The sequence below is a fragment of the Herpailurus yagouaroundi genome, unplaced genomic scaffold (genome assembly GCF_014898765.1).
Source record: "Herpailurus yagouaroundi ecotype Mexico unplaced genomic scaffold, PumYag 77, whole genome shotgun sequence".
NCBI classification, from domain to species: Eukaryota; Metazoa; Chordata; class Mammalia; order Carnivora; family Felidae; genus Herpailurus; species Herpailurus yagouaroundi.
The window spans coordinates 78531464-78559418 of record NW_024412388.1 but is presented as its reverse complement, the minus strand read 5'-3'; the positions used below and the strand labels follow the sequence as shown (position 1 = coordinate 78559418).

At 36.7% G+C, this 27955-nt stretch overlaps 1 protein-coding gene across 6 annotated transcripts in view; it reads right to left on the bottom strand.

Moving 5' to 3' along the window:
- Positions 1 to 27955, bottom strand: part of BRDT (bromodomain testis associated) — an 81153-nt gene that overhangs the window by 52115 nt on the left and 1083 nt on the right. For 2 of the 6 annotated variants that reach the window (XM_040470961.1, XM_040470967.1), the window contains exons 1-8: positions 27296 to 27388; positions 27100 to 27203; positions 16895 to 17035; positions 16493 to 16732; positions 15566 to 15703; positions 11205 to 11319; positions 5925 to 6097; positions 4955 to 5308 (exon numbers count right to left, since the gene is read on the bottom strand). In XM_040470961.1, coding sequence (XP_040326895.1) covers positions 4955 to 5308; positions 5925 to 6097; positions 11205 to 11319; positions 15566 to 15703; positions 16493 to 16681 — 969 coding nt within the window. In that variant the 5' untranslated portion in view covers positions 16682 to 16732; positions 16895 to 17035; positions 27100 to 27203; positions 27296 to 27388. Of the gene's footprint in view, positions 1 to 4954; positions 5309 to 5924; positions 6098 to 11204; positions 11320 to 15565; positions 15704 to 16492; positions 16733 to 16894; positions 17036 to 27099; positions 27204 to 27295; positions 27389 to 27955 lie in introns of those variants that run through there. The other 4 variants (XM_040470964.1, XM_040470963.1, XM_040470965.1 and 1 more) reach the window with 4 other exon arrangements.

Here is a 27955-nt window from a genome sequence, read left to right as displayed (position 1 = left end):
ACCTACATTACAAAATAGTTCAAATAACAGAAGAATATAGACAATACCAGAAACAGATACCCACCCTCCAAATTTGACATATGTAAAAATTCTGCTATATTTGTTTTGGTATTTTTTGACTTTGAAAATATCCAATGAATTTTGACAAGCAGAGATAAGGAAGGAGGACATTCCAAGTAAAAACAAAAACAAAAACAAAAAGCAGAAACAAAATCACAAAAGCAGGAAAACAGTGCATTTCCAGGTAATCTTGGATAGACAAGTTTGATCCTAGGAAAGTGGTGAAAAGATGAATTCCTGAAATGAACCCTGAACATCTAAATGAAGGTTTTTACTAAAATTCTCCTAAAAATGAAAAGACGTAAAAAATTGAAGAGAATTGGCAAAAGGAAGGAAATAATAAAGATCAAAGCTGAAATAAATGAAAGACAAAAACAAAAACAAACAAACAAAAATTACAGGTCAATATCCCTGATGAATATAGATGCAAAAATCCTTAACGAAAGATTAGCAAAATTCATTCACCATGAGCAAATGGGATTTACTCCAGGAATTCAAGGATGATTCAATAATCTTATACAACATGTGAACAAAATGAAGGATAAAAACCATATGGCCATCTCAATAAATGCAGAAAAAAATTGACAAACTTCAACATCTTTTCATGATAAAACTCTCAACAAAGTGGGCTTAAAGAGAACATGCCTCAACATAATAAAGACCATATATGAAAAACCCAGTTAACACCATACTCAATGTGAAAAACTTAAAGCTTTCCATTTAAGACCACGAAGACAAGAATGTCCATTCTCACCACTTTTACTCAATATAGTACTGAAAATCCTAACCACAGTAACTAGACAAGAAAAATTAAAAGGCACTCAAAGTGGTACAGAAAAAGTAAAACTCACTATTTGTATATGACATGATACTATATACAGAAAACCCTAAAAACTCCACCAAAGAACTATAAGAATAAATGAGTTCAGTAAAGTTGCAGGATACAAAATTAATATACAGAAACATACTGCCTCTATATGCTAATACTGAAGTAGCAGAAAGAAAAATTAAGAAAACAATCCTATTTATAACTGCATCAAAAAGGAAAAACAAAAACAAATTCCCTAAAAATAAATTTCACCGAGAGTGAAAGACCTTTACTTTGAAAATTATAAGACACTGATGAAAGAAATGTCTTTTCACAAATGAAAAGATAAACCATGCTCAGAAATTCGAAGAATTAATATTGTTAAAATATCCATATCACCCAAAGAAATCCACAGATCCAATACAATCCTGATGAAAATGCTAATCATAATTTTCACAGAACTAGAACAAACCATCCTAAACCACAAAGACCTTGAATAGCCAAGGCAATCTTAAGAAAGAGGACCAGGAAGACTGGGTGGCTCAGTTGGTTAAGTGTCAGACTCTTGGTTTCAGCTCAAGTCATGATCTCACGATTTTGTGGGTTCGAGCCCTGCATTGGGCTCTGTGCTGACAGTGCAAAGCCTGCTTGGGATTCTCTCTCTCCCTTTCTCTCTGCCCCTCCCCACTCACACTGTCACTATCTCTCTCTCAAAAATAAATGTAAAAAAAAAAAAAAAAAAAGAACAAAGCTAGAGGAATCACAATCCCAGATTTCAAAATATACTACCAAGCTATAATAATCAAAATAGTGTGGTATTGACACAAAAATAGACCCATAAATCAGTGGAGCAGGATACAGAGCCCAGAAATAAACCCACACTTACATAGTCAATCTATGACAAAGGAGTCAAGAATATACAGTAGGGAATAGACTCTCTTCAAATGGTACTGAGGTAACTGGACCACTACATGCAGAAGAATGAAAACTGAACCACTTTCGTACACCATACACAAAAATTCAAAAACGGATTAAAGACCTAAATAAAACCATAAAACTCCTAGAAGAAAACATAGGCAGTAATCTCTTGGACATGGGCCTTAGCAACATTTTTTTGGATGTGTCCTCAGGCAAGGGAAACAAAAGCAAAAATAAAGTACATCAGATGAAAAACCTTTTACACAATGAAGGATATCATCAACAAAACAAAAATGCAACCAACTGAATGGGAGAAGATACTTGCAAATGATTCATCTGATAAGGAGTTAATATCTTAGATATATAAATAATTCATATAAGGAAACAAAAACACTAAATCAAAAAATATATATGCATCTCTGGTTATTGCACTATTATTTACATAGTCAAGGTATGGATGCAACCTCAGTGTTTATCAACAGATGAATGGATAAAGAATGTCACACAGACAGTCACACACTCACATACACACACATATATCACACACAGCCATAAAAAAGGATGAGATCTTGTCATCTCTAACAACATGGATGGACCCACAGGTATTATGCTAAGCAAAATAAGACAGAGAGACAAATACCGTATCATTTCACTCGTATGTTGCATCTAAAAAACAAAACACACACACACACAAACACACACACACACACACACACTTACTTTTCTCACATGTATAAAGTTGCTCCTTCCCTCCAATAAGACCAAAGTTACTGGGGATTGGATAACATTAGCTAAAATAAAACCAAGAAGTCAGAGGAGGAGTTCAGATATGTCAACTCCATACAAACCTAGCTTTTGTGTATATTTAAAAACGGTACTGGGGTGCCTGGGTGGCTCAGTTGGGCATCTGACTTCGGCTTAGGTCATGATCTCACAGTTCGTGGGTTTGAGCCCCATGTCAGGCTCTGTGCTGACAGCTCAGAGCCTGGAGCCTGTTTCAGATTCTGTGTTTCCCTCTCTCTCTGCCCCTCCCCTGTTCACGCTCTGTCTCTCTCTCGAGAATAAATAAACATAAAAAAAAAAAAAATTAAAGACGGTACTTACAAGGCACATCCAAAACAATTCCTCTGACTTTTAAAGAGACTAGTATTTGGTTCACATGTGAAAACAAAGTCTCAATTAATTCTCAAAGTGCCATTAGTAGGTTTTAAAACTTACCCCTCAGAAGAGAAGTAAATGGTGTAAGACTTCTTAACCCGTGTGCCCATATGAGAACAGAAAATAAAAAGATCAAGAAGCAGCTTTTAGGAGAATTGTTCTATCAAGTGCCGGGGTTATAAAATATTTTAGGAATATTTCTGATACTTCTCAAACTTACAGGGCTTAAATTATAATAACTTCATTATGTGTTCAAATACACTTAAACATTTTGTTTATAAAGAAAAATGTGGGAAGACAGTGATGTAGAAAGAACAAATATTGTTAAAAGGTCTATACTACCCAAAGCAATCTACACACTCAGTGCAATCCCTATCAAAATAACACCAACATTCTTCACAGAGCTAGAGCAAACAATCCTAAAATTTGTATGGAACCACAAAAGATCCCAAATAGCCAAAGTAATGTTGAAAAAGAAAACCAAATCGGGAGGCATCACAATCCCACACTTTAACCTGTATTACAAAGCTAGAATCATCAAGACAGTATGGTATCAGTACAAAAACAGACACACATAACAATGGAATAGAGAACCCAGAAATGGACCCACAAATATATGGCCAACTAATCTTCAACAAAGCAGGAAAGAGTATCCAGTGGAAAGAAGACAGTCTCTTTAGCAAATGGTGCTGGGATAATTAGACAGCAACATGAAGAAGAATGAAACTGGACCACTTTCTTACACCATACACAAAAGTAAATTCAAAATGGATGAAAGATCTAAATGTGAGACAGGAAACCATCAAAATCGTATAGGAGAAAACAGGCAGCAACCTCTCTGACCTAGCCCACAGCAACTTCTTGCTTGATATGTCTCCAGAGGCAAGGAAAATAAAAGCAAAAATGAACTATTGGGACCTCATAAAGATAAAAGGCTTGTGCACAGCAAAGGAAAGTCAACAAAAAGGCTACTGATGGAATGGGAGAAGATATTTGCAAATGACATATCAGATAAAGGGTTAGTATCCAAATTGTACAAAGAACTTGCCAAACTCAACAGCCAAAAAACAAATAATCCAGTGAAGAAATGGGAAGAAGATATGAATAGACACTTTTCCAAAGAAGATAACCAGATGGCTAATAGACACATGAAAAGATGCTCAACCTCATCGATAGCACCACACACCAATCAGAATGGTTAAAATTAACAACTCAGGACACAACAGATATTGGTGAGGATGTGGAGAAAGGGGAACCCTTTTGCACTGTCGGTGGGAATACAAACTGGGGCAGCCACTCTGGAAAACTGTGGAGGTTCCTCAAAAAATTAAATATAGAACTACCCTATGACCCAGCAATAGCACTACTAGGAATTCATCTAAAAGATACAAAAATGCTGATTCAAAGGGGCAGATGCACCCACAATGTTTATAGCAGCACTATCAACAATACCCAAATTATGGAGAAAACCCAAAATTCCATCAACTGATGGATTAAGAAGATATGGTCTCTCTCTCTCTCCACACACACACACACACACACACACACACACACACACACACACACACTGGAATACTACTCAGTGACGAAAAAGAATGAAATCTTGCCATTTGCAACAATGTGGATGGCACTGGAGGGTATTATGCTAAGCGAAATTAAGTCAGAGAAAGATATCATGATTTCACTCATATGTGGAATATGAGAAACAACAGACATAAGGGAACGGAAGGAAAAATAAGATAAAAACACTGAGGGTTTCAAATTATAAGAGACAAATACAGAACAAACTAAGGGCTGCTGGAGTGGGGTGATGGGTTAAATGGGTGATGGACGTTAAGGAGGGCACTTTTTCAGTATGAGCGCTGGATATATGTAAGAGATGAATCACTGGGTTCTACTCCTGAAGCCAAGACTACACTCTTTGTTAACTAACTTGAAAAAATAATTTACAACGACAAGAATACTTTTATAATTAAGAAAAGAAGTTCTTCCTATTAAGAAAACATTTACCTTAATAGTTCCAAGATCCATTGGATTTTTCACAATATCATAGTAGTTATGGAGCCCCAAAGCATTAACATCAACAGGATTATAAAAGGGCCATGCATAGGACAAGTGTTTCTTTGCAAGCATTTCTTTAAGAATCTCACTACAGTGCCTTAATTGTTCGGTCACTTCAACACTCTTTATGACTTTACATAGTTGCTGAGAATCCGGCAAAACGGTCTTCAGCACATTTTCTTTCGTAGGTGGCATTTTCACTGATTTTTTTTCTGCAAGTGTTGGGGAAGATTCACCACTTGCTTTAACTACTGAAGTTGTAGGAGTTGTGGTATCTGCTTTCCTCTTCACACCCCTTGTAACCTGAAACAATTCAATAACAACAACTGTAATTAAAGTGACATTCACAGCAACAGTTTTCAAACTTTTTTGATGGTTACTCCTACAGTTAAAAAAAAAACAAAAACAAAAAACAAAAAAAAAAGGAAAAAATTATCAGTACCATGTCGTCTATATATTAAATATTAGTAAAAGTTAATTTCTTTTCTACAGGTAAATTAATAGCTCAAATATTTTCTTCCTACATCCCAAAGAATGGTCTTATGCAAACCTTTGAGATCAATGAGAGATGGGAAGCAATAAAAGTCACTGTTATGCAAAAACAAGTTCTGAATACCTGAAATCAGCTACGGTATACAATTTTAAATTATCAACCCATCAAGTTATGATTCAAAAGAAGTTACATAACACACACAAACTAGGTAGTTGGGCAACTGATACTAATATAAAAATATATAAGCCAGTTCAAATTCTACCTAAAAATCTCTAAAATTTGGTTCACATTCTAGATCTGTTAAAAAATGTACACAAAGATTGACTGTAGTATACTGAAGACCAATTTTCAGATCAACTTAAAAAAAGGTTTAGTCATTACAACAATCCCTTACACTGAAACATTTTAAAGTCATAGTAAACTTACTTGGGCCACTGTTTGTGAGGTAGTGTTGAATAGAGTACCTTGTGACATGTTTGAAGGAGAAATAGATGTCTTAGGAAATACAGAGGGAATCACTTGCTGCTTAAATACTTTGTCCAGTGCTTTTGGGGATTGTTTTTCTTTACCAGAAGGAACTGCTACATTATGTTGAATCCCTAGTAAAGTGTGAACCAGAGTAAATATGAGTAAAATATAAAACTATTTTTCTATTAGTATTCTATTTTAATTCACTTAGTTCAGCTTTTTAGCAATATAAACACAGGAAACTCCCATTCTCCTTTGAAACCCTCCCACAGGTACTTGCTAACATTTGTTAGACCAATTTAGATATAATATTAGAGACTTCAAACCTGATATTAATGGAAGACTTATCAATTTTATTCAGAAAGGTGTCTGGCTTAAATTTACACTAATAGAGCTCTGTGAGTAGCTTCAGTAAATTTTAGACATCCTGGAGACAAACTACATAATACGATGTGAGGTCTCCAGAATGCTCTGCATAAATATCCAAGAACCTTAAAACTATGACAGAGCCCATCATTGGTTAACACAAAACAATAGATATGAACATAATCTTCTTATCAATATATCCTTCAGATGACTCTGCCGAAGGAACCACTGTGTATGGTCTTCTGCCTTGTATGTTCCCAGAGAACACCAACACTTAAGACATTTGGATCACATCGCTCTGAAATCTATTATTTCAAAAGTCCATCCTTGTATCCAGGTAACTCCATTCTTCAGACTATGAGACTAATGTGCTTCCCACTACACCAAGAGGGCTGCTACGGTAACTCCATTCTTCTAATCACTCGGGCCATAAACCTTGGAGTCATCTTTGACTCCACGGTCGTTCAAACCCAATATCCCCATCCATCAGCAAACTCTTTTGGCTCTATCTTCTTATCCAGAATCTGATTACAATTACAAGTGGTAATCACCCTGGTCCCAGGCATCAATTCTTAACTGGATTTCTACAGTAGTATCCTATGAGCCCTTCTTTCTTCCGCTTTTACATCCTGTAGTCTGTTCTCAAAATAGCCCTCGAAGTGATATTTTAAATTCAAATAAGATCATGACACTTCTGCTCAATGCCCAATGACTTCTAATCTTTTCTTTTCAAATAAAAGCCAAAGTCCCTACAATGCCTTGTAAGGACCTCTGTCATCTCTCTACCTATGCTCCTCCCCCACGTCCCCACCTCTGCCCTCCTCCCAACCGCACTTCCTATCACTCCACCCCTTCACTAATTTCACTTAGCCTACTGGCCTACTGTCCTCAAATTTGGTTAGCATAAGCAGACAATTCGCTCTGCCTGTAAGGAGATAGCCTCATCAGCTCACTCCAACATTCCCTTCATGCCTTTGCTGAAATGTTACCTTCTCAAGCCACCCTATATAGAACAACTTTCTCCTTCCACTCCCACCACTTTCTTGTTCTCTTATTCTTATTTTTTTCTTTGCCCTTATCACATTTGACATAGAATATATAGATATCCCCGACCCTCCAAATTCTTAACAAACTCAGGAACCAAATATTTTTGAATATATTTTAAGACAGGGCTGGTATTCCTCAATCTCTTATTTCTCATTACTCACTAACTAAAACTTAGGAACCAAAGAGACTGAGATAACCTCCTATCTTTTGATATTCCAACTGTGGCTCTTTGAATTCAGGAGCTAAACAGATAAGTATAATGAGAAATACTTACATTTACTTAGTGTTACCAATTTCCTCAACAAAAACAAAAAGCTCTGTGAGGGGAAAGGAACTTTGTTTTGATCTCTACAATATCCCTTGTGCCTAATACAGTACTTGGGACATAAGAGGACTCAATGGATATTTATTGTATGCTTATTATGTATCAGGCCACCATTCTAAGTGCTCAGGCACAATAATGAACAAGATAGAGAGTTTCTGTCCTTGTTGGCCATATTGTCTAGTATAAGAAATAGAAAAAAAAAGTAATCAAATTGATTACAATTGATGCTAAGCACTAGAAAGGAAATAAATGGGAGTACTGACAAAAGACAGAGACCTACTATAAAGAAGATAGCCAAAGAAGTCTCTTTGAAGAGGTATCAATTCAGATGTTACTGGAAAGAAGTAACCAGCCAGAGAATGGGGTGGCAGTAAAACTGTATTCCAAGACAATCAGTAGGGAAAACTTCAATGAGTGAGATGAAAGTAGTTCAGGATGAGAATAGAGAAATGGGCAAAGATTTAATCCCAAAAGGCCACGGTAGGAATTCAGACTTCATTTTAATATGAGAAGCTATAGAGGAGGTTTTAAGCAGGTTAATGATGTATTTTTATTTTTTGATGTATAGTTTATTTTTAAAAGACTGCCTTTGCAGGGCACCTGGGTGGCTCAATCAGTCAAGCGTCCGTCTCTTGGTTTCAGCACAGGTCATGATCTCATGGCTCATGGGTTCAAGCCCCACATCAGACTCTGTGTTGATGGTGGAGCCTGTTTATGATTCTCTCTCCCCTCCTCTCTACTCCTCGCCTGCTCATGCTCTCTCTCTCAAAATAAATAAACTTAAAAATAAATAAAAATAAAAGACTACTTTTGCTATTGTGTAGAGAACACAGAACAATCAAGATCACAGGGGCTAAGAAGATTGTAGCCCAAGTTAGTATTATTGCAAAAACAATCTTAGGATTGAATTCAAATGATTACTAATGAACAGAAGGGGAGAAAGAATCAAAGAAGGAAGGAATCAAGAACAACTTCTATTCTGGCTTGAATAACTGTTTATTAGTACCATTTTCTGTTATACAGAATAACCTAAGAAGTTCAGTGTTTAACTATAAGCAAGGTAAATGAGAGATGTGTATAAGACATCCAAGTGGAAATGTCCAGTGACTTGAAGATAATAATTGGTTTCTCAGGGAGGACTGTGTTAGAGATATAGATTTGAGGATTAATAGCATACAGATGGAATTTAGAAAAAGGATAACTAATATCAAGCCCTGAAAAGAAAACCCCAATACTTTAGAAATCGAATAGAAAAGAATAGGGGCACCAGGGTGGTTCAGTCAGTTAAGCGTCTGACTCTTGATTTCAGCTCAGGACATGATCTCATGGTTCGTGAATTTGAGCTCCATGTCGAGCCCCATGCACTAAGAGTGCAAAGCCTGCTTGGGATTCTCTTTCTCTTTCTCTCTCTGCCCCTCCCCTGCTCTCTCCCTCTCAAAAAAAAAAGTTTGTTTTCAGTATTTAGAAAAGAATGATAATGCCAAGAGGACTACAGAATGGGAAGTAAGCTCACACAACTAGAGTGTGTACAAAGAATAAAGGCATTTCAAGAAAGAGACAGTAGCCTTCTAAAGCAAATACTGATTAAGATCAAGTAATATGAGAATAGAAAAATATTACTTAAATATTGTCACATGAAGACTGATCCAGCTCATGAAGGCAATGGCCCAAAGTGACAGAGATGGAAAGAATCCTTTTATAGACCTTTGCTCTAGCTGATCCCCCTGCCTGGAATATTCTTCTTTGTTCAAATCTTAACTTCTTAATGAGGCCCACTCTGAACCCATCATGTTTGTTTGCCTCTCTTTTCCTACTACGATGTAAACTCCAAGATGGCAAAAGTTTTTGTTCTGTTTGCTATATCTCAAGAATGCTGACCAGCGTGGTGGCACCTAAAAGTTACTCAAGTATTTCATCTATCAATTCAGTTTAATGTACTAAATTTAAATTTCTTCTTTGCCATAATGTATCAACACATAACTACATTACTTGGCTGTCATATGACAATTTACCTACCACTGTGCATAAAAATGACATGACTCTGGCAGTAGAAAACTCCTAAAAAAAGTTATTTGGAAATTCTACCAATCCTTCAAGACCAAACTCAGCTTCTATCACCCCTAAAGCCTTCCCCAGCTTTGCCAGTGTGAATTTCTTACTCTTTTGGACTATAGCACATACTATGTGTAATTTCATCTGACATCTATTATAATGCATGTCTTATTTTTTTTTAAGTTTTATTTCTAACTAAAATGTAAATTGAAGCTGAGAGTTAGGTTGGTTATACATCTTTGTAACCATCACAATATGTGCATTTTAAGTGACAAACATCCAAATACATAATGACAGAAAAACAAAGTCAAAGAACTTTTGTCTGACGGAATCTTATGCTTTTAGCAACAATCTGAGCATCTGAAACAAGTAGCTACAACTTAACCACCAAGAAAGTATTAAATATTTTTTTAAGGGAAGCATTCTAAAGATAAATAATTTTTACCATGCTTGATCATTTAAGTCAGCAATAATTATCACTTTGCTTTAACAATTTAAATGGCACACTCATATACTCTTGCAGAACCCTAGGCCATTTACTGTCAGGCTTAAGGACAACCTTTTCCAAAGGTGAGAATCAAATAATAACTTTAATAAACAGTGAGTGTCTCACAGGATTGGGTAAAGCTTTAAGTCATGACCCATCTTAAAGATCTATCAACAAAAAGGAAAAAAGCACACATTATTATCAATTAAAACAATCTTATAGTGGTATAAGTCTCCTATATCCCAGCCACTTAACTATATACTTTACAAACACAAAAGCTAAATATTTTCCTGATATTATACATGAAGAAACTAACATGGAATGGTGATTAAGAAACTTAGCCAAAATGTACACCTGCAGTGATCTAAAAATAAACCAACATTTCATCTATGACAACTTTGGTTAACCTCTACCATAAATCCAACTGAATACCTAAGATTAGTTTTGTAACTCCATACTTAAGTATTATGATTATTAGCTGTAAAATATTTCCCTCTAAAGTTTGTTTGTTTGTATGTTTTGAATTAAAAGATAGGCGAATCCTCAGACACAACAGTAACATTTCTTTCTTAGCTATGGGATCTTTGGTACAAGGAACATTGAAAATTTTTGCCCTCTTATTAGTATAGCACAGATACAAGATCCACTAAAAATACTAATAAATTTATGGGGTGCTTACTATGTGAATGGCACTGTGCTATAGGAAATCTCAGACTCCAAGGCCATAATCGAGACAATCCTCTCTAATCTTGTATGATAGCCATCCTTGTTTTCAAAGTTTGCCTTACTGTTTAAATGGACACCTTATACCAATAAATAGGATATAGAAGGACTTCGGATTGCCTATCTCCTTTGAGGGATTTATTTAGTTCTAGTCATTATATTTATACATGCACATGTACACATTCATATAATATAAAACACAGAGAAAGAAAGAAAACATAAAACTTTTCTGTCTTACCTTTCTTTATTCTTTCCTTACCACCTATAATTTGTTCTTCTTGTGGCATCTGAGATAATTTCTGCCTAAACAACTTCTCTAGAGCTTGTGCCATAAGAACAATGTCATCTCCAGGCTAGAAAATATATAAGATTACAACATGGTCAACAATTCAGGCTACCTTAGAGAAGACAGTGACACAGTACTCTTAGTATTTACTAAACAGTATTTATTGCTTCTAAATTAAGTTTACAAAATAGTGCAGCGGCTCATATTTTAAATTCTAACAAGTCACGTTAGAATGTAACATGTAACTTCTAAAAATAACCCAGGTAGCCTTTATGAGTAATAGAGGATTACAATCCAACCAATCCTACTAATACAGAAAGGTTTTAGAAATTAAAATTTCTACCTCACAAATAAGTTAAAATACATTCATGGCTGTGCAAAGTACATGACTTGACTTGATGTGATTGTTTTCAATTAACTCTAAGTGATAAAATGACACTGCAGAGCTAATTTAGTTTTTAAATCTTTTTTTAAAATTTATTCTGAGAGCATGTGTGCATGGGCGCAAGCTGGGAGGGACAAAGAGGCAGGGAGAGAAAGACTCCCAAACAGGTTCCACCCTCAGCAGAATCCCAGGGTGACCTGAGCCTGACCTGAGCCAAAATCAAGAGTTGGTCACTTAAATGACTGAGCCATCCAGCTGCCCCTTTTTTTTTTCTTTCAGTTTTTAAATCTTAACTACCTGCTTGGAAGTCTTCCACTTGCTTTACTCAGTACTGATAAAAAGCCTAAAGCAGAGAACACTGACTTCGAGTTAGGTATGTCAGGAAAATTACTGAACTTCATTTTAATATGTTAAATGTAAAAATACACTTGACATTGTTAAATTAAAACGAAGTTTCCAATGGCACTTTCAGAATACCATTAGTTCTGATTTTTTAAAAAAATTCATATTGACTAAGAGTCTTAAATTTTTTATTTTATTTTTATTATTTTATTTATTTTTGATTTTATTTTTAATTTTTTAAAATTTACATCCAAATTAGTTAACATATAGTGCAACAATGATTTCAGGAGTAGATTCCTTAATGCCCCTCACCCATTTAGCCCATCCCCCCTCCCACAACCCCTCCAGTAACCCTCAGTTTATTCTCCATATTTATGAGTCTCTTATGTTTTGTCCCCCTCCCTGTTTTCATATTATTTTTATTTCCCTTCCCTTATGTTCATCTGTTTTGTCTCTTAAAGTCCTCATAGGAGTGAAATCATATGATTTTTGTCTTTCTCTGACTAATTTCACTTAGCATAATACCCTCCATTTCCATCCACGTAGTTGCAAATGGCAAGATTTCATTCTTTTTGATTGCTGAGTAATACTCCATTGTGTATGTGTGCATATATATATATATATATATATATACGCACACACACACATATATATATACATATGCCACATCTTCTTTATCCATTCATCCACCGATGGACATTTGGGCTCTTACCATACTTTGGCTATTGTTGATAGTACTGCTATAAACATGGGATGCATGTGTCCCTTCAAAACAGCACACCTGTATCCCATGGATAAATGCCTAGTAGTGCAATTGCTGGGGCGTAGGCTAGTTCTATTTTTAGTTTTTTGAGGAACCTCCATACTGTTTTCCAGAGTGGCTGCACCAGCTTGCACTGCCACCAACAATGCAAAAGAGATCCTCTTTCTCCGTGTCCTCGCCAACATCTGTTGTTGCCTCAGTTGTTAATGCTAGCCATTCTGGCAGGTGTAAGGTGGTGTCTCATTGTGGTTTTGATTTGTATTTCCCTGATGATGAGAGATGTTGAGCATTTTTTCATGTGTCGGTTGGCCATCTGGATGTCTTCCTTGGAGAAGTGTCTATTCATGTCTTTTGCCCATTTCTTCACTGCATTATTTGTTTCTTGGGTGTTGAGTTTGTTAAGTTCTTTATAGATTTTGGATACTAACCCTTTATCTGATATGTCATTTGCAAATATCTTCTCCCATTCTGTCAGTTGACTTTTAGTTTTGCTGATTGTTTCCTTTGCTGTGCAGAAGCTTTTTATTTTGATGAGGTCCCAGTAGTTCATGTTTGCTTTTGTTTCCCTTGCCTCCAGAGATGTGTTGAGTAAGAAGTTGCTGTGCCCAAGATCAAAGAGGTTTTTGTCTGCTTTCTCCTTGAGGATTTTGATGGCTTCCTGTCTTACATTGAGGTCTTTCATCCATTTTGAGTTTATTTTTGTGAATGGTGTAAGAAAGTGGTCTAGTTTCATTCTTCTTCATGTTGCCGTCTAATTATCCCAGCACCATTTGCTAAAGAGGCTGTCTTTATTCCATTGGATATTCTTTCCTGCTTTGTCAAAGATTAGTTGGCCATATGTTTGTGGGTCCATTTCTGGGTTCTCTATTCTGTTCAATTGATCTGAGTGTCTGTTCTTGTGCCAGTACCATACCATCTTGATGATTACAGCTTTGTAGTATAGCTTGAAGTCTGGAGTCTGGGATTGTGATGCCTCCTGCTTTGGTTTTCTTTTTCAAGATCGCTTTGGCTATTTGGGGTCTTTTCTGGTTCCATAAAAATTTTAGGATTATTTGTTCTAGCTCTGTGAAAAGTGCTGGTTTGATAGGGATTGCACTGAATATGTAGATTGCTTTGGGTAGTATTGACATTTTAACAATATTTGTTCTTCCTATGAAGGAGCATGGAATCTTTTTCCATTTTTTTGTGAGTTCTTCAATTTCTTTCATAAGCTTTCTATAGTTTTCAGTGTATAGATTTTTCACCTCTTTGGTTGGATTTATTCCTAGTATTTTATGGGTTTTGGTGCAACTCTAAATGGGATCAATTCCTTGATTTCTCTTTCTATCGCTTCATTGTTGGTGTATACGAATGCAACTGATTTCTGTGCGTTGATTTTATAGCCTGCGACTTTGCTGAATTCATGCATCAGTTCTAGCAGGTTTTTGGTGGAATCCTTTGGGTTTTCCATATAGAGTATCATGTCATCTGCGAAGAGTGAAAGTTTGACCTCCTCCTGGCCGACTTGGATGCCTTTTGTGTCTTCTGATTGCAGAGACTAAGACTTCCAATACTATGTTGAATAACAGTGGTGAGAATGGACATCCCTGTCTTGTTCCTGACCTTAGGGGAAAGCTTTTAGTTTTTCCCCATTGAGGATGATATTAGCATTGGGTCATTCATATATGGCTTTTATGATCTTGAGGTATACTCCTTCTATCCCTACTTTCTCGATGGTTTTTATCAAGAAAGGATGCTGTATTTTGTCAAATGTTTTCTCTGCATCTATTGAGAGGATCATATGGTTCTTGTTAAGAGTCTTAAATTTAAGGTGGCACTGAAAGTTTGGGAACCAAATTTCTATTACACTTCAGCATCACTAGTGATTTTGAGTAAATGGGATGCAAGTTTTAAAATATTTAGATATGGAACAGCTTAAAAAGGATGCAGTACTCTAGGAAACAGGAATACTATATGGAGAAAAAGCTTAATACACAAATCCAGTTTTACGGATGAAAGCAAAAGTGAAAATTAGGGTCAAAATGTCCACATACAGTATCAGACAAGCGAATGCATCAACACAAATGCAAACACTACTACTGGAATAGAACACATCTTTAGGTTAACTTGGCATGTCATGAAGTTTAGATGTACGTAATTTGTTTGAATCCATACCATGAACATTTAACTTAGATTGGTTTATCATTTATAACTGAAATGGCAGAAGTATGGTAAAGAACACATAAATGATACTTTATTCACAGAAACCAGCTATCATTGGCATTTTGGCTCAGGTTATGTTCTCATGGTCTGTGAGATCAAGTCCCATGTTGGGCTCTGCACTGACAAGGTGGAGTCAGCTTGGGAATTTCTCCCTCCCTCTTCAGGCAAAATTATGGCAAATAGATCATGAAAAAATATTGATACATGAAAATTATGAAATCCAGCAAAAAAAACACCCGTATCCTTAAAAATATGTAAAATACCCCAGGGGCACCTGGGTGGTTCAGTCAGTTAAGCGTCCGACTTCGGCTCAGGTCATGATCTCGCTTTGGCTCAGGTCATGATCTCGCGGTGAGTTCGAGCCCCGCGTCGGGCTCTGTGCTGACAGCTCAGAGCCTGGAGCCTGTTTCAGATTCTGTGTCTCCCTCTCTTTGACCCTCCCCCATTCATGCTCTGTCTCTCTCTGTCTCAAAAATAAACGTTAAAAAATTTTTTTAAATAAAAAAAAAATGTAAAATACCCCAAATCAAAGTATGAAAACTGAAATCAGCACACTTTTTATGTACATCCTCTATATGTAAGACCAAAAAAATAATCAAGTATAACATAAACCTTACATACCTTGTTGTATAAATAGCAATTTGAGAACATTATGTTGAAGTCTTCTATACACTCTGAAGCCTTCATATAATATTTATGTTCTAAGCGCTTCTTAATTGTATTTAAATCCATTGGGGTTTTTATAATGGTGTAATAATCCTGTGGTTTTCATGAAAAAATTCTAAATGTTAGTAGTAAGAACAAATTCATCACAACTATTGGTACACAAAGAAATTTAAGAAGCTATATACGTGTAACTAGAAAGAGCAATTGATTACCTTTAAAAGGCTATAATCTAGAAAACAAAACCTTTGTGATGAGAAACAAAGCTGAATGCCATGGCATTTTTTTTCAGAGAAAAAAATAAACAACAAATAAGACTAACAAAGACAAGAACATAAGAGTAGAACTATACTGGAAAATAAAAAGTGAAAGGCATGAAGAAAAACCTAGAATTTAGGAAGTATGACAGACCCAAAGTATAATCCCAGTGCCATGGTTTACTACTTAACAAATTACTTAACTGTTCTGTTACCAGATGGCTAAAAATTCCTAACAAAAGACCTAAAATTGAATTCTATGTATGATGCCTCTAAGTCTTATGTATGATGCTTCTAAGACAAGAAGTGTCAAGAGCAACTTCATGGAGAAGGTGCCATTCATGACAACCTTGCATCAAAAGGTCAAACGACACATTCAAAAAAAAGTGACACACTCTATAACAAGAAAGCATTAACTATAATTTACTACAAACTGTTAAAATAAGAATTAATGCTTAGAAAAATGAGCTTTGTCATTTAAAAAAAATGCTCATTGGGAAATTCTTCAGTGGTACGGAATAAATCATCTTTATTAAAGACATTTTATAATATTAAAGACTAGTTTATTTCTTTTAGAGATCTATGGGATTTTTCTTTTATAGTTAACATAATCATAGGACACACTTACAGGCAACTTTAGTTTCACAGCATCGACAGGCTGCTGAAAAGGCCAGGAAAAATTATGCCTCCATAAAGCCTTCAGGACAACTTTTTGTAGATACTGCAGTTGATTTGTCAATCGCCCATTTTTCTTAGTATTTATATATTCTGGTGGTGGAGGGTTAACAATTGCTGTTTGTCGACTTGACAGAGACATTCTTAACTGCGTCAAACACTGATAGTACAATGTTGCCTACAAATACACGTCCTTAAAACACAAATACAAAACTAAGTTACTTTCAAAGCACATTTAATATAGTTTCTATAGGAACTAAAAAGGGTTAAAGAGTGGTATTATATTTTGCAGTACATCATGATTAAGACAAAAAAGCCAAATGATAAATGAATCCATTTTTACACAAATACACACCTTTTTCTATGTAAGTACTAAGAGTTCTTTCATTATGTATGCCTTAGTTTTGGATGATTTAAGGTATTTAAAATTTCACAGTATTTCTTCTGCCTTTCTAAAACACAAACTGAGGTCTTAACAGGAAAAGTCTGTAAGTTCCTGGTAAAAAAGAATTAACAGGAATGTTTATAGTTACTCTACAATTATTAATTCAGTGAAAGAAGAAAGGCAAAATAAAGGATTTTTCTGGCTAATTTAAGTGATTTATTTTTTTTAAGTAGGCTCCATGCCCAACGTGGGGCTTGAATTCATAACCCTGAGATCAAGAGTCACATGCTCCAACAGAGTGAACCAGCCAGGCACCCCTAAAGTGTGCCTTTTAAAACCTATTAGAAAGAAATATGACACATATTAAAATGCTAGTCTTTAGTGCATATTACTATATCTAAAGTAAAACTTCGTATTTCAGTAAGACAATATCTAAAATTCCTACACAGCATTATTACTTTAAGGATAAAAGAGCAAAGGTACTACGAAGTACATCAATGAAACAAAAAGCGAGTTTAAATAAATTGTCCATTTTTTTAGAACAGTGTTAGATTTAGCCAGTGTATTTGTTTGCATTAAAGCAGTGTTAGTTAGGGGCACCTGGGTGGCTCAGTCGGTTGAGCGTCCAACTTCAGCTCAGGTCATGATCTCACAGTTCATGGGTTCGAGCCCCGCATCAGGCTCTGTGCTGACTGCTTGCTCAGAACCTGGAGCCTGCTTTGGGTTCTGTGTCTCCTTCTCTCTCTGCCCCTCCCCCACTCACACTTTGTCTCACTGTTCCTCAAAAATAAATGTAAAAAAAAAAAATTAAAGCAGTGTTAGTTCTCAACCACATTATTAATCACTTCTGGATCTTTTTAAAGAAATTATGATAAAATACATAAAATTACCATTTTAACTATTTTTCAGTGTACAGTTCAGTGGTATTAAGTATATTCATTTTTGAGCAACTAATCTTTAGAACCTTTTCATCTTGCAAAACTGAAACTCTATACCTATTAAATAACTCCTCATTCTCTCTTCACCCCAGCCCCTGGCAACCACCATCCTGTTTCTACGAATTTAACTACTCTAGGTATCTAAGTGGAATCATATATTTGTCTTAGTATAATGTCCTCAAGATTAATCTATATTGTAGCATGTCAGAACTTCCTTCATTTTATAAAGTTCAATATTTAATTATCTGTATGTCACATTCTGTGTATCCATTCATTTCCTCAACAGACACTTGGTTAGCTTCCACCTCTTGCTTATTATGAATACTGCTATAAACATGGGTGTATAGTTATCTCTTCAAGACCCTGCCTTCATTTCTTATGGATACACCCCAGAAATGCAGAAGTGAGAACTGCTGGACCACACGGTAATTTTTTTTTTTTTTGAGGAGTCCCATACTGTTTTCCATGGCACCAGCAATATTTTACATTCCCATCAACAGTCTACAGGGTTCCAATTTTCTCCACCTCCTCACAACACTTTTATTTAATTTTAGTTTTTTTTTATTTAAAAAATATATTTTTTTAACGTTTACTTTTGAGACAGAGACAGAGCATGAATGGGGGAGGGGCAGAGAGAGGGAGACACAGAATCAGAAGCAGGCTCCAGGCTCTGAGCCATCAGCCCAGAGCCCGACACGGGGCACGAACCCATGGACCACGAGATCGTGACCTGAACCCAAGTTGGACGCTCAACCGACTGAGCCACCCAGGCGCCCCTAATTTTATTTTTTTAATTACCAGCCATTATAATGGGTGTGAGGTGTTGTGGATCATTTTAAAAATACCAATGACAAATGCCCAGGCCCCTTGGAGACAGGGCTTGCAAATCAGTTTACTCTTTACATATCCCCGGTGCTTGTGATGTATAGCCAGGATTAAGAACCACTACACTGAAGTGAATTAACTTGGAGGCGATTAACAATCTTATAATTTATTTCACTTCATTACACTCTTCTCATGTCATACAAATGTGAACTTTTTAAATTTTTTATTTTTTTTAATGTTTTTATTTTTGAGAGAGACAGCATAAGCTGGGGAGGGGCAGAGAGGGAGACACAAAATGTGAAGTAGGCTCCAGGCTCTGAGCTGTCAGCAGAGCCTGACACAGGGCTCGAACTTGTGAACCACGAGATCATACCTGAGCTGAAGTCAGAGGCTTAACTGACTTAGCCACCCAGGTGCCCATGGACTACAACCATTAATGTTATTAACAAAGGGGATAGTCTAGTGTTACAACTGAAACTGGTTCTGTTTTGCAATTATTTAAAGTTAACCTATCTTTGGAGTGTCCCAATTACTAGACCCACTTCTTCACAAAGATAACCACTAAGATAACTTCTTTCCCATAGATTAAATTGTGACTGCTTTTGACCTTTACATAAATGTAGTATTATTTACTATGTATTACACTGCGTATGGCCTTTCATCAATATTATGTTTGAGATTTACCTGTTATGTTTGTCTTCATTGCTGTATAGTATATTATGATTGAATTGGACTATACAATCAATCCAACTCATCTTGCAACTTTTGGGTTGCTTACAGTGTCTGACATCTTTGTACATGCTATGAACATGCTTGTGGTGAATATGCACATACATTATTTTGGGTATAAACTCAGAAGTGAAAATGTTGGGTCATGAGTTTTGTATATTCAACTTTAGGAGATACCAGATTTCAAAAATGTACCAATTTATAGGAGCAGCAGTTTGAGAGTCCCACTTATTCCATATCCTTGTTAATATTTAGCGTTAGCAGGGTGCCTGGGTGTCTCAGTTGGTTGAGCCTCTTTGACTCTTGCCATGAGCTCATGGTTTGTGGGTTCCAGCCCGCATCTGGTTCTGCATAAGGAGTGAGGAGCCTGCTTGTCTCCCTCTCTCTGCCCCTCCCCTGCGTGCTCTCTTTCTCAAAAAATAAAAACAGAAAAAAAATTGTTTCAATTAAAAAAAAATTATCAGTGCGTTCCATTTTAGCCATTCTGGTGAGCGTATGATGGGATCTCATTGTGATTTTTATATTTCACTGAGGATTCATGATATGAAAAACCTGTTTAATGTCTATTGACCACATGAATATCTTCTTTGTCAATCACCTGCTGAAGTGTCCTACCCATTTTTCTATTCGGTTGTCTGCTATTATCTTACTGATTTTTAGTTCTTCATATAGTCTGAATACAAAACCTTTGTTATGTGTGGTCCAAGTATTTCTCCATGCTTTTCCTTCACAACCTTATTTTAAATAGGCATTTTAAAAAAAATGTTTGTTTTACTTATCTTTGAGAAAGACAGAACACAAGTGGGGGAGGGGCAGAGAGAGAGAGGGAGACACAGAATCCAAAGCAGGCTCCAGGCTCCAAGGTGTCAGCACACAGCCCGATTCGGGGCTCGAACTCACATACCGTGAGATCATGACCTGAGCCGAAGTCAGACACTTACCCAACTGAGTCACCCAGGCACCCCATAAATAGGCATTCTTGTCTGCAATGTTAATCCCTCAGCTATTACTGTTTTGCCACTACCTTGTTTATCTACTGGTTTACTATCTGTCTCCCAAACCCTCTCTCCTGCTTTGTTTGTATTGCTATAGGACAGACTGAGGTCTTGTTTGACTAATGCCTAGGACAGAGCCTACAGAGGCTGAATTAAAGTGTTCAGATTCAGTTTTATGTTAGAGATAGAGAAGATGTGACTTTTTATATAGGGAGAAATAGGGGAAGAAATCAAGAATGTTTTACTTTTGGGGCACCTAGGTGGCTCAGTCTGTTAAGCATCCAACTTTACCTCAGGTCATGATCTCATGACTTGGGAGTTCAGGCCCTGTGTAGGACTCTGTGGACAGCTCAGAGCCTGGAGCCTGCTTCAGACTGTGTCTCCCTGTCTCTCTGTCCCTCCCCTGCCCATGCTCTGTCTCTCTCTCTCAAAATAAACATTAAATTAAAAAAAATTTTTTAAAGAATGTTTTAAGTCTCGTTGCTCAGGAATCTGCCTTAAAAGAAAGATGAGTGACTTAATGAATGCGTATCAGTTAAAAAAATGCCTTTTCCAAACCTGTTCCCCTCATCAAAACCTCAACTCCACTATACCCTTTTGCAAAGGATCTCAGTTTATAAGAGAAACCCTTTATTTAAAAAAAAATTTTAACATTTATTTTTGAAAGACAAAGACAGAGCACTAGTTGGGGACGGGCCGAGAGAGAGGGAGACAGACAGAATCAGAAGCAGGCTCCAGGCTCTGAGTTATCAGCAGAGCCTGCTGTGGGGCTCGAACCCACAAACCGAACCGTTAGATCATGACCTGAGCCGAAGTTGGATGCTTAACCAACTGAACCACCCTGGTGTCCCGAAGAGACACCCTTTAAAAATTACTTTCCCTTGACTTCTTTTATTTCCTGCTATTTCCTCTTACGTCATAAGTGCCTCCCCTTTTCCATGAAGATCTTTCCCCTTTTCCAGAATCCTATTATTTCATTAATAATTCCTTTATTTCTGCTATTGTAGGTTCCTTTTTTAATTAGGTTTAAGAAAGTTTTCCTCTAAAGATTATACAATACATAATTATATTTCCTGCTCTTAAGACTATATTTTCTATAGTCTTATTTGTAATTAAGTCTTATTTGTAATTTGCCTTTACAAATTAGTTATTTATAATTAATTTCTGCTAGTATTTATGTCTGTAGGTATGCTCTAGTCAGTCTTAAATTTTTTCCTTAAAAACACCTTTCCACACAAAAACCTGCACACAGTTGTTTATAGCAGCTTTATTAAAACTTTGCCAAAACTTGGAAGCAACCAAGATGTCCTGCAGAAGGAGAATGGATAAACTGGGAAACATCCAGAAAACGGAAGGTTATTTAGCGCTAAAAATAAAAGAACGATCAAGCCATGAAAAGACATGGAGGAATCTTAAATGCATATTAAGCAAAATAAGCCAATCTGAAAAGGCTACATACATACTGTATGATTCCAACTATGAGATTCTGTAAAAGGCAAACTATGGAGACAGCAAAAAGATCAATGGTTACCAGGAGTTGGGGAGAGGGAAGGAGAAAAAGATGGAGAGCACAGAGGATTTTTAGGTCAGTGAAAAGACTTCATATTAGATCATAATGATGGAAACATGCCATTATACATTTGCCCAAACCCTCAGAATATACAACACCAAGAGTGAACTCTAAAGCAAACAAAGGACTTTGGGTGATAATGAGCTATCATTGTAGGTTCACCTACATATTTTGACAAAAATATCTAACAATCTTTTAGATTTAATTTTCATGTAACAAAATTAAAGGGCTAGGACATCTGGGTAGCTTAGTGGGTTGAGCATCTGACTCTGTCTCGGCTCTGGTCAGGATCTCACGGTTTGTGATTTGGAGCCCCATGTCAGGCTCTGTGCTGACAGTGCAGAGCCTGCTTGGGATTCTCTCTCTCCCCCTCAAAATGAAATAAATAAACTTAAAAAAAAATTAAAGGGCTAGAGCTGCACTGTCCAATATAACAACCTCTAGCCACATGGAAGTATTTAAGTTCAAATTAACCAAATTTCCTAAGTCAAAAACTCATCCACATTTCAAATGCTCAATAGCCATAAGTTATAAGTCTATTGGCTACTATATGGGACAATGCAGCTATAAAACATTGTTATCAGTGCAGGAAAGTTCTGTGGGACAGTGCTAGAAAAAAAATGAAACAAAACCATTAAGAAAACAGACAAATGTAGAATATATAAAATTCTATAAGACAAATGACCTAAAACAAGTAAAAAAAGGCAAATGGTCTGTCTTTTATAAAAAGATTATAAAAGAAAATGTCTGAAGACATAACAACTCAATTTTATCATCCTAGATCAAATATTGGTTTGAGATCAACTATTAAATATATTTTGGGGACAACTAGGGAAAATTATGGAATTGTTCATTTTGACAGGTTTGAGAATACATTAGGATAGATATGAGAATAGTATAGTGATTATGTAAGAAAAGTGTTTAAATGTATGCTCAAAAAATTTGATGTGAATAACAACATTAAATAGGTTCTAAATGATTTGGGAGAAAAACCTATATACACAAGCAAACAGGGCAAAATATTGACAATTGTTGGTAGATATACAGGTGTTCTTGGTCTATTTTTTCTATATATTGGAAATTTTAAGCAATAAACTTATGGTACACTGTGGCTGAAGGCTGCAGATGGACTGATCATGAACAAGAGCTCTGATTTATCATTGGGCAAAAGAATAATTATTTCCTTTATAAAATATTCTTTGTAATTACCCCAGTCTTTCTGTTAAATGTATTTTAATCTTCCATTTCTTATTAAAAAATTTTAATTTTTTAATGTTTATTTATTTTTGAAAGATAGGGAGGGAGGGAGAGAGAGAGACAGAAAGGGAGACAGAACCCAAAGCAGGCTCCAGGTTCTGAGCTGTCAGCACAGAGCCTGACATGGGGCTCAAACTCACAAACTGTGAGATCATGACCTGAGCCAAAGTCAGATGCTTGACTGAGCAACCCAGGCACCCCCTTATCTAAAAAAAAAATTTTTTTTTTTTTCAACGTTTATTTTTATTTTTGGGACAGAGAGAGACAGAGCATGAACGGGGGAGGGGCAGAGAGAGAGGGAGACACAGAATCGGAAACAGGCTCCAGGCTCTGAGCCATCAGCCCAGAGCCTGACGCGGGGCTTGAACTCACGGACCGCAAGATCGTGACCTGGCTGGAGTCGGACGCCCAACCGACTGCGCCACCCAGGTGCCCCCAAATTTTTTTTTTTAAAGTAGTTTTTTATTTTCAACGTTTTTTATTTATTTTTGGGACAGAGAGAGACAGAGCATGAATGGGGGAGGGGCAGAGAGAGAGGGAGACACAGAATCGGAAATAGGCTCCAGGCTCCGAGCCATCAGCCCAGAGCCCGACGCGGGGCTCGAACTCACGGACCGAGAGATCGTGACCGGGCTGAAGTCGGACACTCAACCGACTGCACCACCCAGACGCCCCTAAAAAAATTTTTAAAGGAGTTGTGGTGGGGGCACCTGGGTGGCTCAGTCGGTTAAGTGTCTGACTTCAGCTCAGGTCATGATCTCACAGTTTGTGAGTTCAAGCCCCGCGTTGGGCTCTATGCTGACAGCTTAGAGCCTAGAGCCTGCTTTGGATTCTGTGTCTCCCTCTCTCTCTCTGCCCCCCCCCCCTGCTCATGCTGTGTGTCCGTCTCAAAAATAAATAAAACATTAAAAAAATTTTTTTAAGGAGTTGTGGTATTTTATATTTGGCAAATTTCTGTTAGCTGACACGATTCTACTTTCTCTAAAGCCTTTCTTTTATTATTAATCCTAATAATCTTATTATTAGTTTTTATTAGAAAATGTTCTCAGTAATAGAAAACAAAATGCCAGCCTAATAGCTCAGCAACACAAACCCCCAAAAGATTTTCACCTTATTTGATATAATGGTAGGTTCTAATCAGCTGAAAGGTGTCACTTACTTATACTCCAACATGATTAAACTATGGAGTTACAAGTATACTGCCAAATATACATAACCTGTAGCCTCTCTTATCTCTGTGAAAGTTCACTGTTGTTTCCAATGTTCATGGTGAGTTGTCATTTTATTATTGTTTCTGCTTTCAGACACTTTTTATCCATGGAAAGACAGCAAAGGCAGATGAAATCTTACCTCATCTCTTAAGAATTCATCTCTTAAGAATGAGAATTCATCTCTTAAGAATCTCTATCTCTTAACAATTCAATGTTACATAACAACCACCACTGACAATTGCACAAAGACAATGTAACAAATTCTGAAAAGTTCTGGTTTACTTTAAGTTAATCACATAATTAGTATCACCTTGTCAGATCATTCTATGGTTCCATGAACAAATTGGCTGAAAATCAGATGTTTATTTTATTTTATTTTCTATTTTAGAGAAAGAGCACATGCAAGCAGGGGAGAAGGACAGAGAAAGAGAATCCCAAGCAGGCCCCACACTCAGCACAGAGCCCAATGCAAAGCTTCATCCTATGATCCTGGGACTGTGACCTGAGCTGAAATCAAGAGACACTCAATTGAGCCACCCAGCTGCCCTGAAAATCAGACCTGTTTTGTTCACTTAATAGCTCATTATAATCTTTTGAGTTTTGGAAAAATTCTTAAGGATGATATACTATTTATAGACTTCATTAAAAAAATGAGTTTATTTGAATTTTAACATCCACGTGGCATACAAAGTTTCCTTTCCCATTCTTGTTCCTTAGCCAACTAGGACCCCTCCTTACTGTTAGCAGTTTCTTGTGCATCCTTTTAGAAACTTTTTTACACTTAATTCATATTAGAAATGGTCCCAGGGCAGCTCCATTTTTAAGTTCATTTATTTTGAGAAAGAGAGAGAGGAAGAGGTAGAAAGAGAGGGAGAGAGAGAATTCCAAGCAGGTTCCTCACTATCAGTGCAGAGCTTGATGTAGGGCTTCACTTCACAAACCATGAGATCATGACCTGAACAGAGATCGAGTCACTTGCTTAACCAAATGAGCCTCCAAATACCCCTAGCCCCTCTATTTTTAATGGCTTCCCATTAAATATATATAATGTTGCAATCAATATCCTCATAAATACATCATTGCTTACATCTGCCAATACCTATCAGAGATATATATATATATTTTGGCCTGGCCTTTGGATATATTTCTATTAATGATTTTTAGGACAACACTTTTACATATTGCTATATGTTTAATTGCCGTTGAGAGATTCTAATTTATATCTCTACCAACAACATACAAGAATAAAAATTTAAACTTCTAAGAAACAAAAGTCTTTGAAGTGGTTGTGAATATTCGTCATTCCTGACAAAAGTTATAAACGAAGCCAAAGGTTTCCTGAAATGCACACATAAGCTAAAACATGTTTCCAAAATGTTACAAGAAACATACAAGTTCACCTCAAATTCAATGTAGGCACAGACATATCAGGAAGAGTCTGATCTCTTTGGCAAAAACCAACTTCTTGAGTTTGCCAAGAAAAAAATGTTTACAAAATTCTTCAATTATTACCACCTCAATGGTGCAAGTATTAAATTGTATTGCGCTATATGCTTACTGAAGTCTCAAGGAATTGAGCTGATTGAAAAACAAAATAATTGGGCACCTGGGTGGCTCAGTTGGTTAAACATCCAACTTCGGCTCAGGTCATGATCTCACGGTCTGTGAGCCCCGCGTCGGGCTCTGTGCTGACCGCTCAGAGCCTGGAGCCTGTTTCAGATTTTGTGTCTCCCTCTCTCTCTGCCCCTCCCCTGTTCATGCTCTGTCTCTGTCTCAAAAATAAATAAACGTTAAAAAAAATTTTTTTTAAAAAGCAGCCAAACTGTTAAAAAAAAAAAAAGAAAAACAAAATAATGTAAATTAATATATTTTGAGCCTAAGACTCAATTTTGGATGGAACTGAACTTTGAGGTTTTGAATAAAGATTGTTCAAAACCATCTTCCATCATTTCAATAAATAGCACAGAATAAGTTATTCTGCTGTGTGGTACTTCTGGTTGAACTTCATGGTAGATTTTACACATGCAGGGAAGCAGTACAGCAAGGAACTCAAGAGTTTGATTCTGAATACCACGTGGTTCCAGTGCTCAGAAAGGTCAAAGACAATCCACCCAGTGTGAGCTCAAATAGGGACTCCAAATCCTGCCTCATCAAATGAGCAGTCTCCAATTCAAGGGAGAAAATGGTTTCTTCAAATTAAAATCAGGCTTCACTTAAAGTCAAACAGATAATTTCTAGAAAATGTATACTCAAGGGGTGCCTGGGTGGCACAGTCGGTTAAGCGTCCGACTTCAGCCAGGTCACGATCTCGCGGTCCGTGAGTTCGAGCCCCGCGTCGGGCTCTGGGCTGATGGCTCAGAGCCTGGAGCCTGTTTCCGATTCTGTGTCTCCCTCTCTCTCTGCCCCTCCCCTGTTCATGCTCTGTCTCCCTCTGTCCCAAAAATAAATAAACGTTGAAAAAAAAAATTAAAAAAAAAAAAAGAAAATGTATACTCTTCACAATGATTCAATCTTCTCATCTACTCCTTTCATTCTAGAAATGGGACACCTTCCCTGTCTAGAACTTGGTTCCCAGGTACTCTACATAATGAGATAACAATGGTCCTTGATCTCTCTTGCTTGTATCATCATCATTTCTATACTAGCTTACCCTCCATATACACTTTCTCAAGTCTCCTTAAAAATTCTTCTCTTGATCTTATTGTCTCCTTGAAGCCTCAGTCTTCTCTCTTCTATACCTCACACCGGAGCATCCTAAAAAATGACAGTTTTTACTCCCCACCTCACACTCAATTCTGTCCCAGCCATGCCTCTAAAATTCCCCCTACACTAAGGCTAATACTTACCATACTTAGTTGTTAAATGGATTCTTTTTGAGTTACATCTTACTTGACCTCTCAGCAATATCTGTCACTAGACTATCTTGACTCTCTTGAAATTCTTATCTGGTTTCCAGGATACCACTATTTTTTTCCCCCAGATTCTATTTGTTCTTTTATTACATACTTATAAAGCACCTACAATGGTGCCAAGCACTGAACTAGGAATTGAGGATACAGTCTCTTTATAGAGACTTACAAATAGGTAATTACAACAGGATACCGATAATTACTGCTTTGACAGAGATAGGAACTGGGTGATACGGGAACAAATGGAGTCAGGCTGGAAATCCAGAGGATGTTATCTCCATCATCTCATTTTCTGCTAACCTATTAATATCCTCCAGGGTTCTTCCCTTGCTCTTTGGGTTTTTTTTTTTGTTTTTGTTTTTTAAACTCCATCTACACACTCCCTGACTCTGGGATATAAATTTACATATTCTGACTACATAGGGTATTTCTATTTTCGATCCCCCAAACCACTTTTTTTGTTCAATCACTTGTTACTCCCACCTGAATTGATACAAAAGTGAGGTTTTGATTTTTGTTCAGTAATTTACAACCACACTGTTCAACCCACTGCTGTTCGTGATATACACATATATAAACCCCCTTGCCTATCTCCTT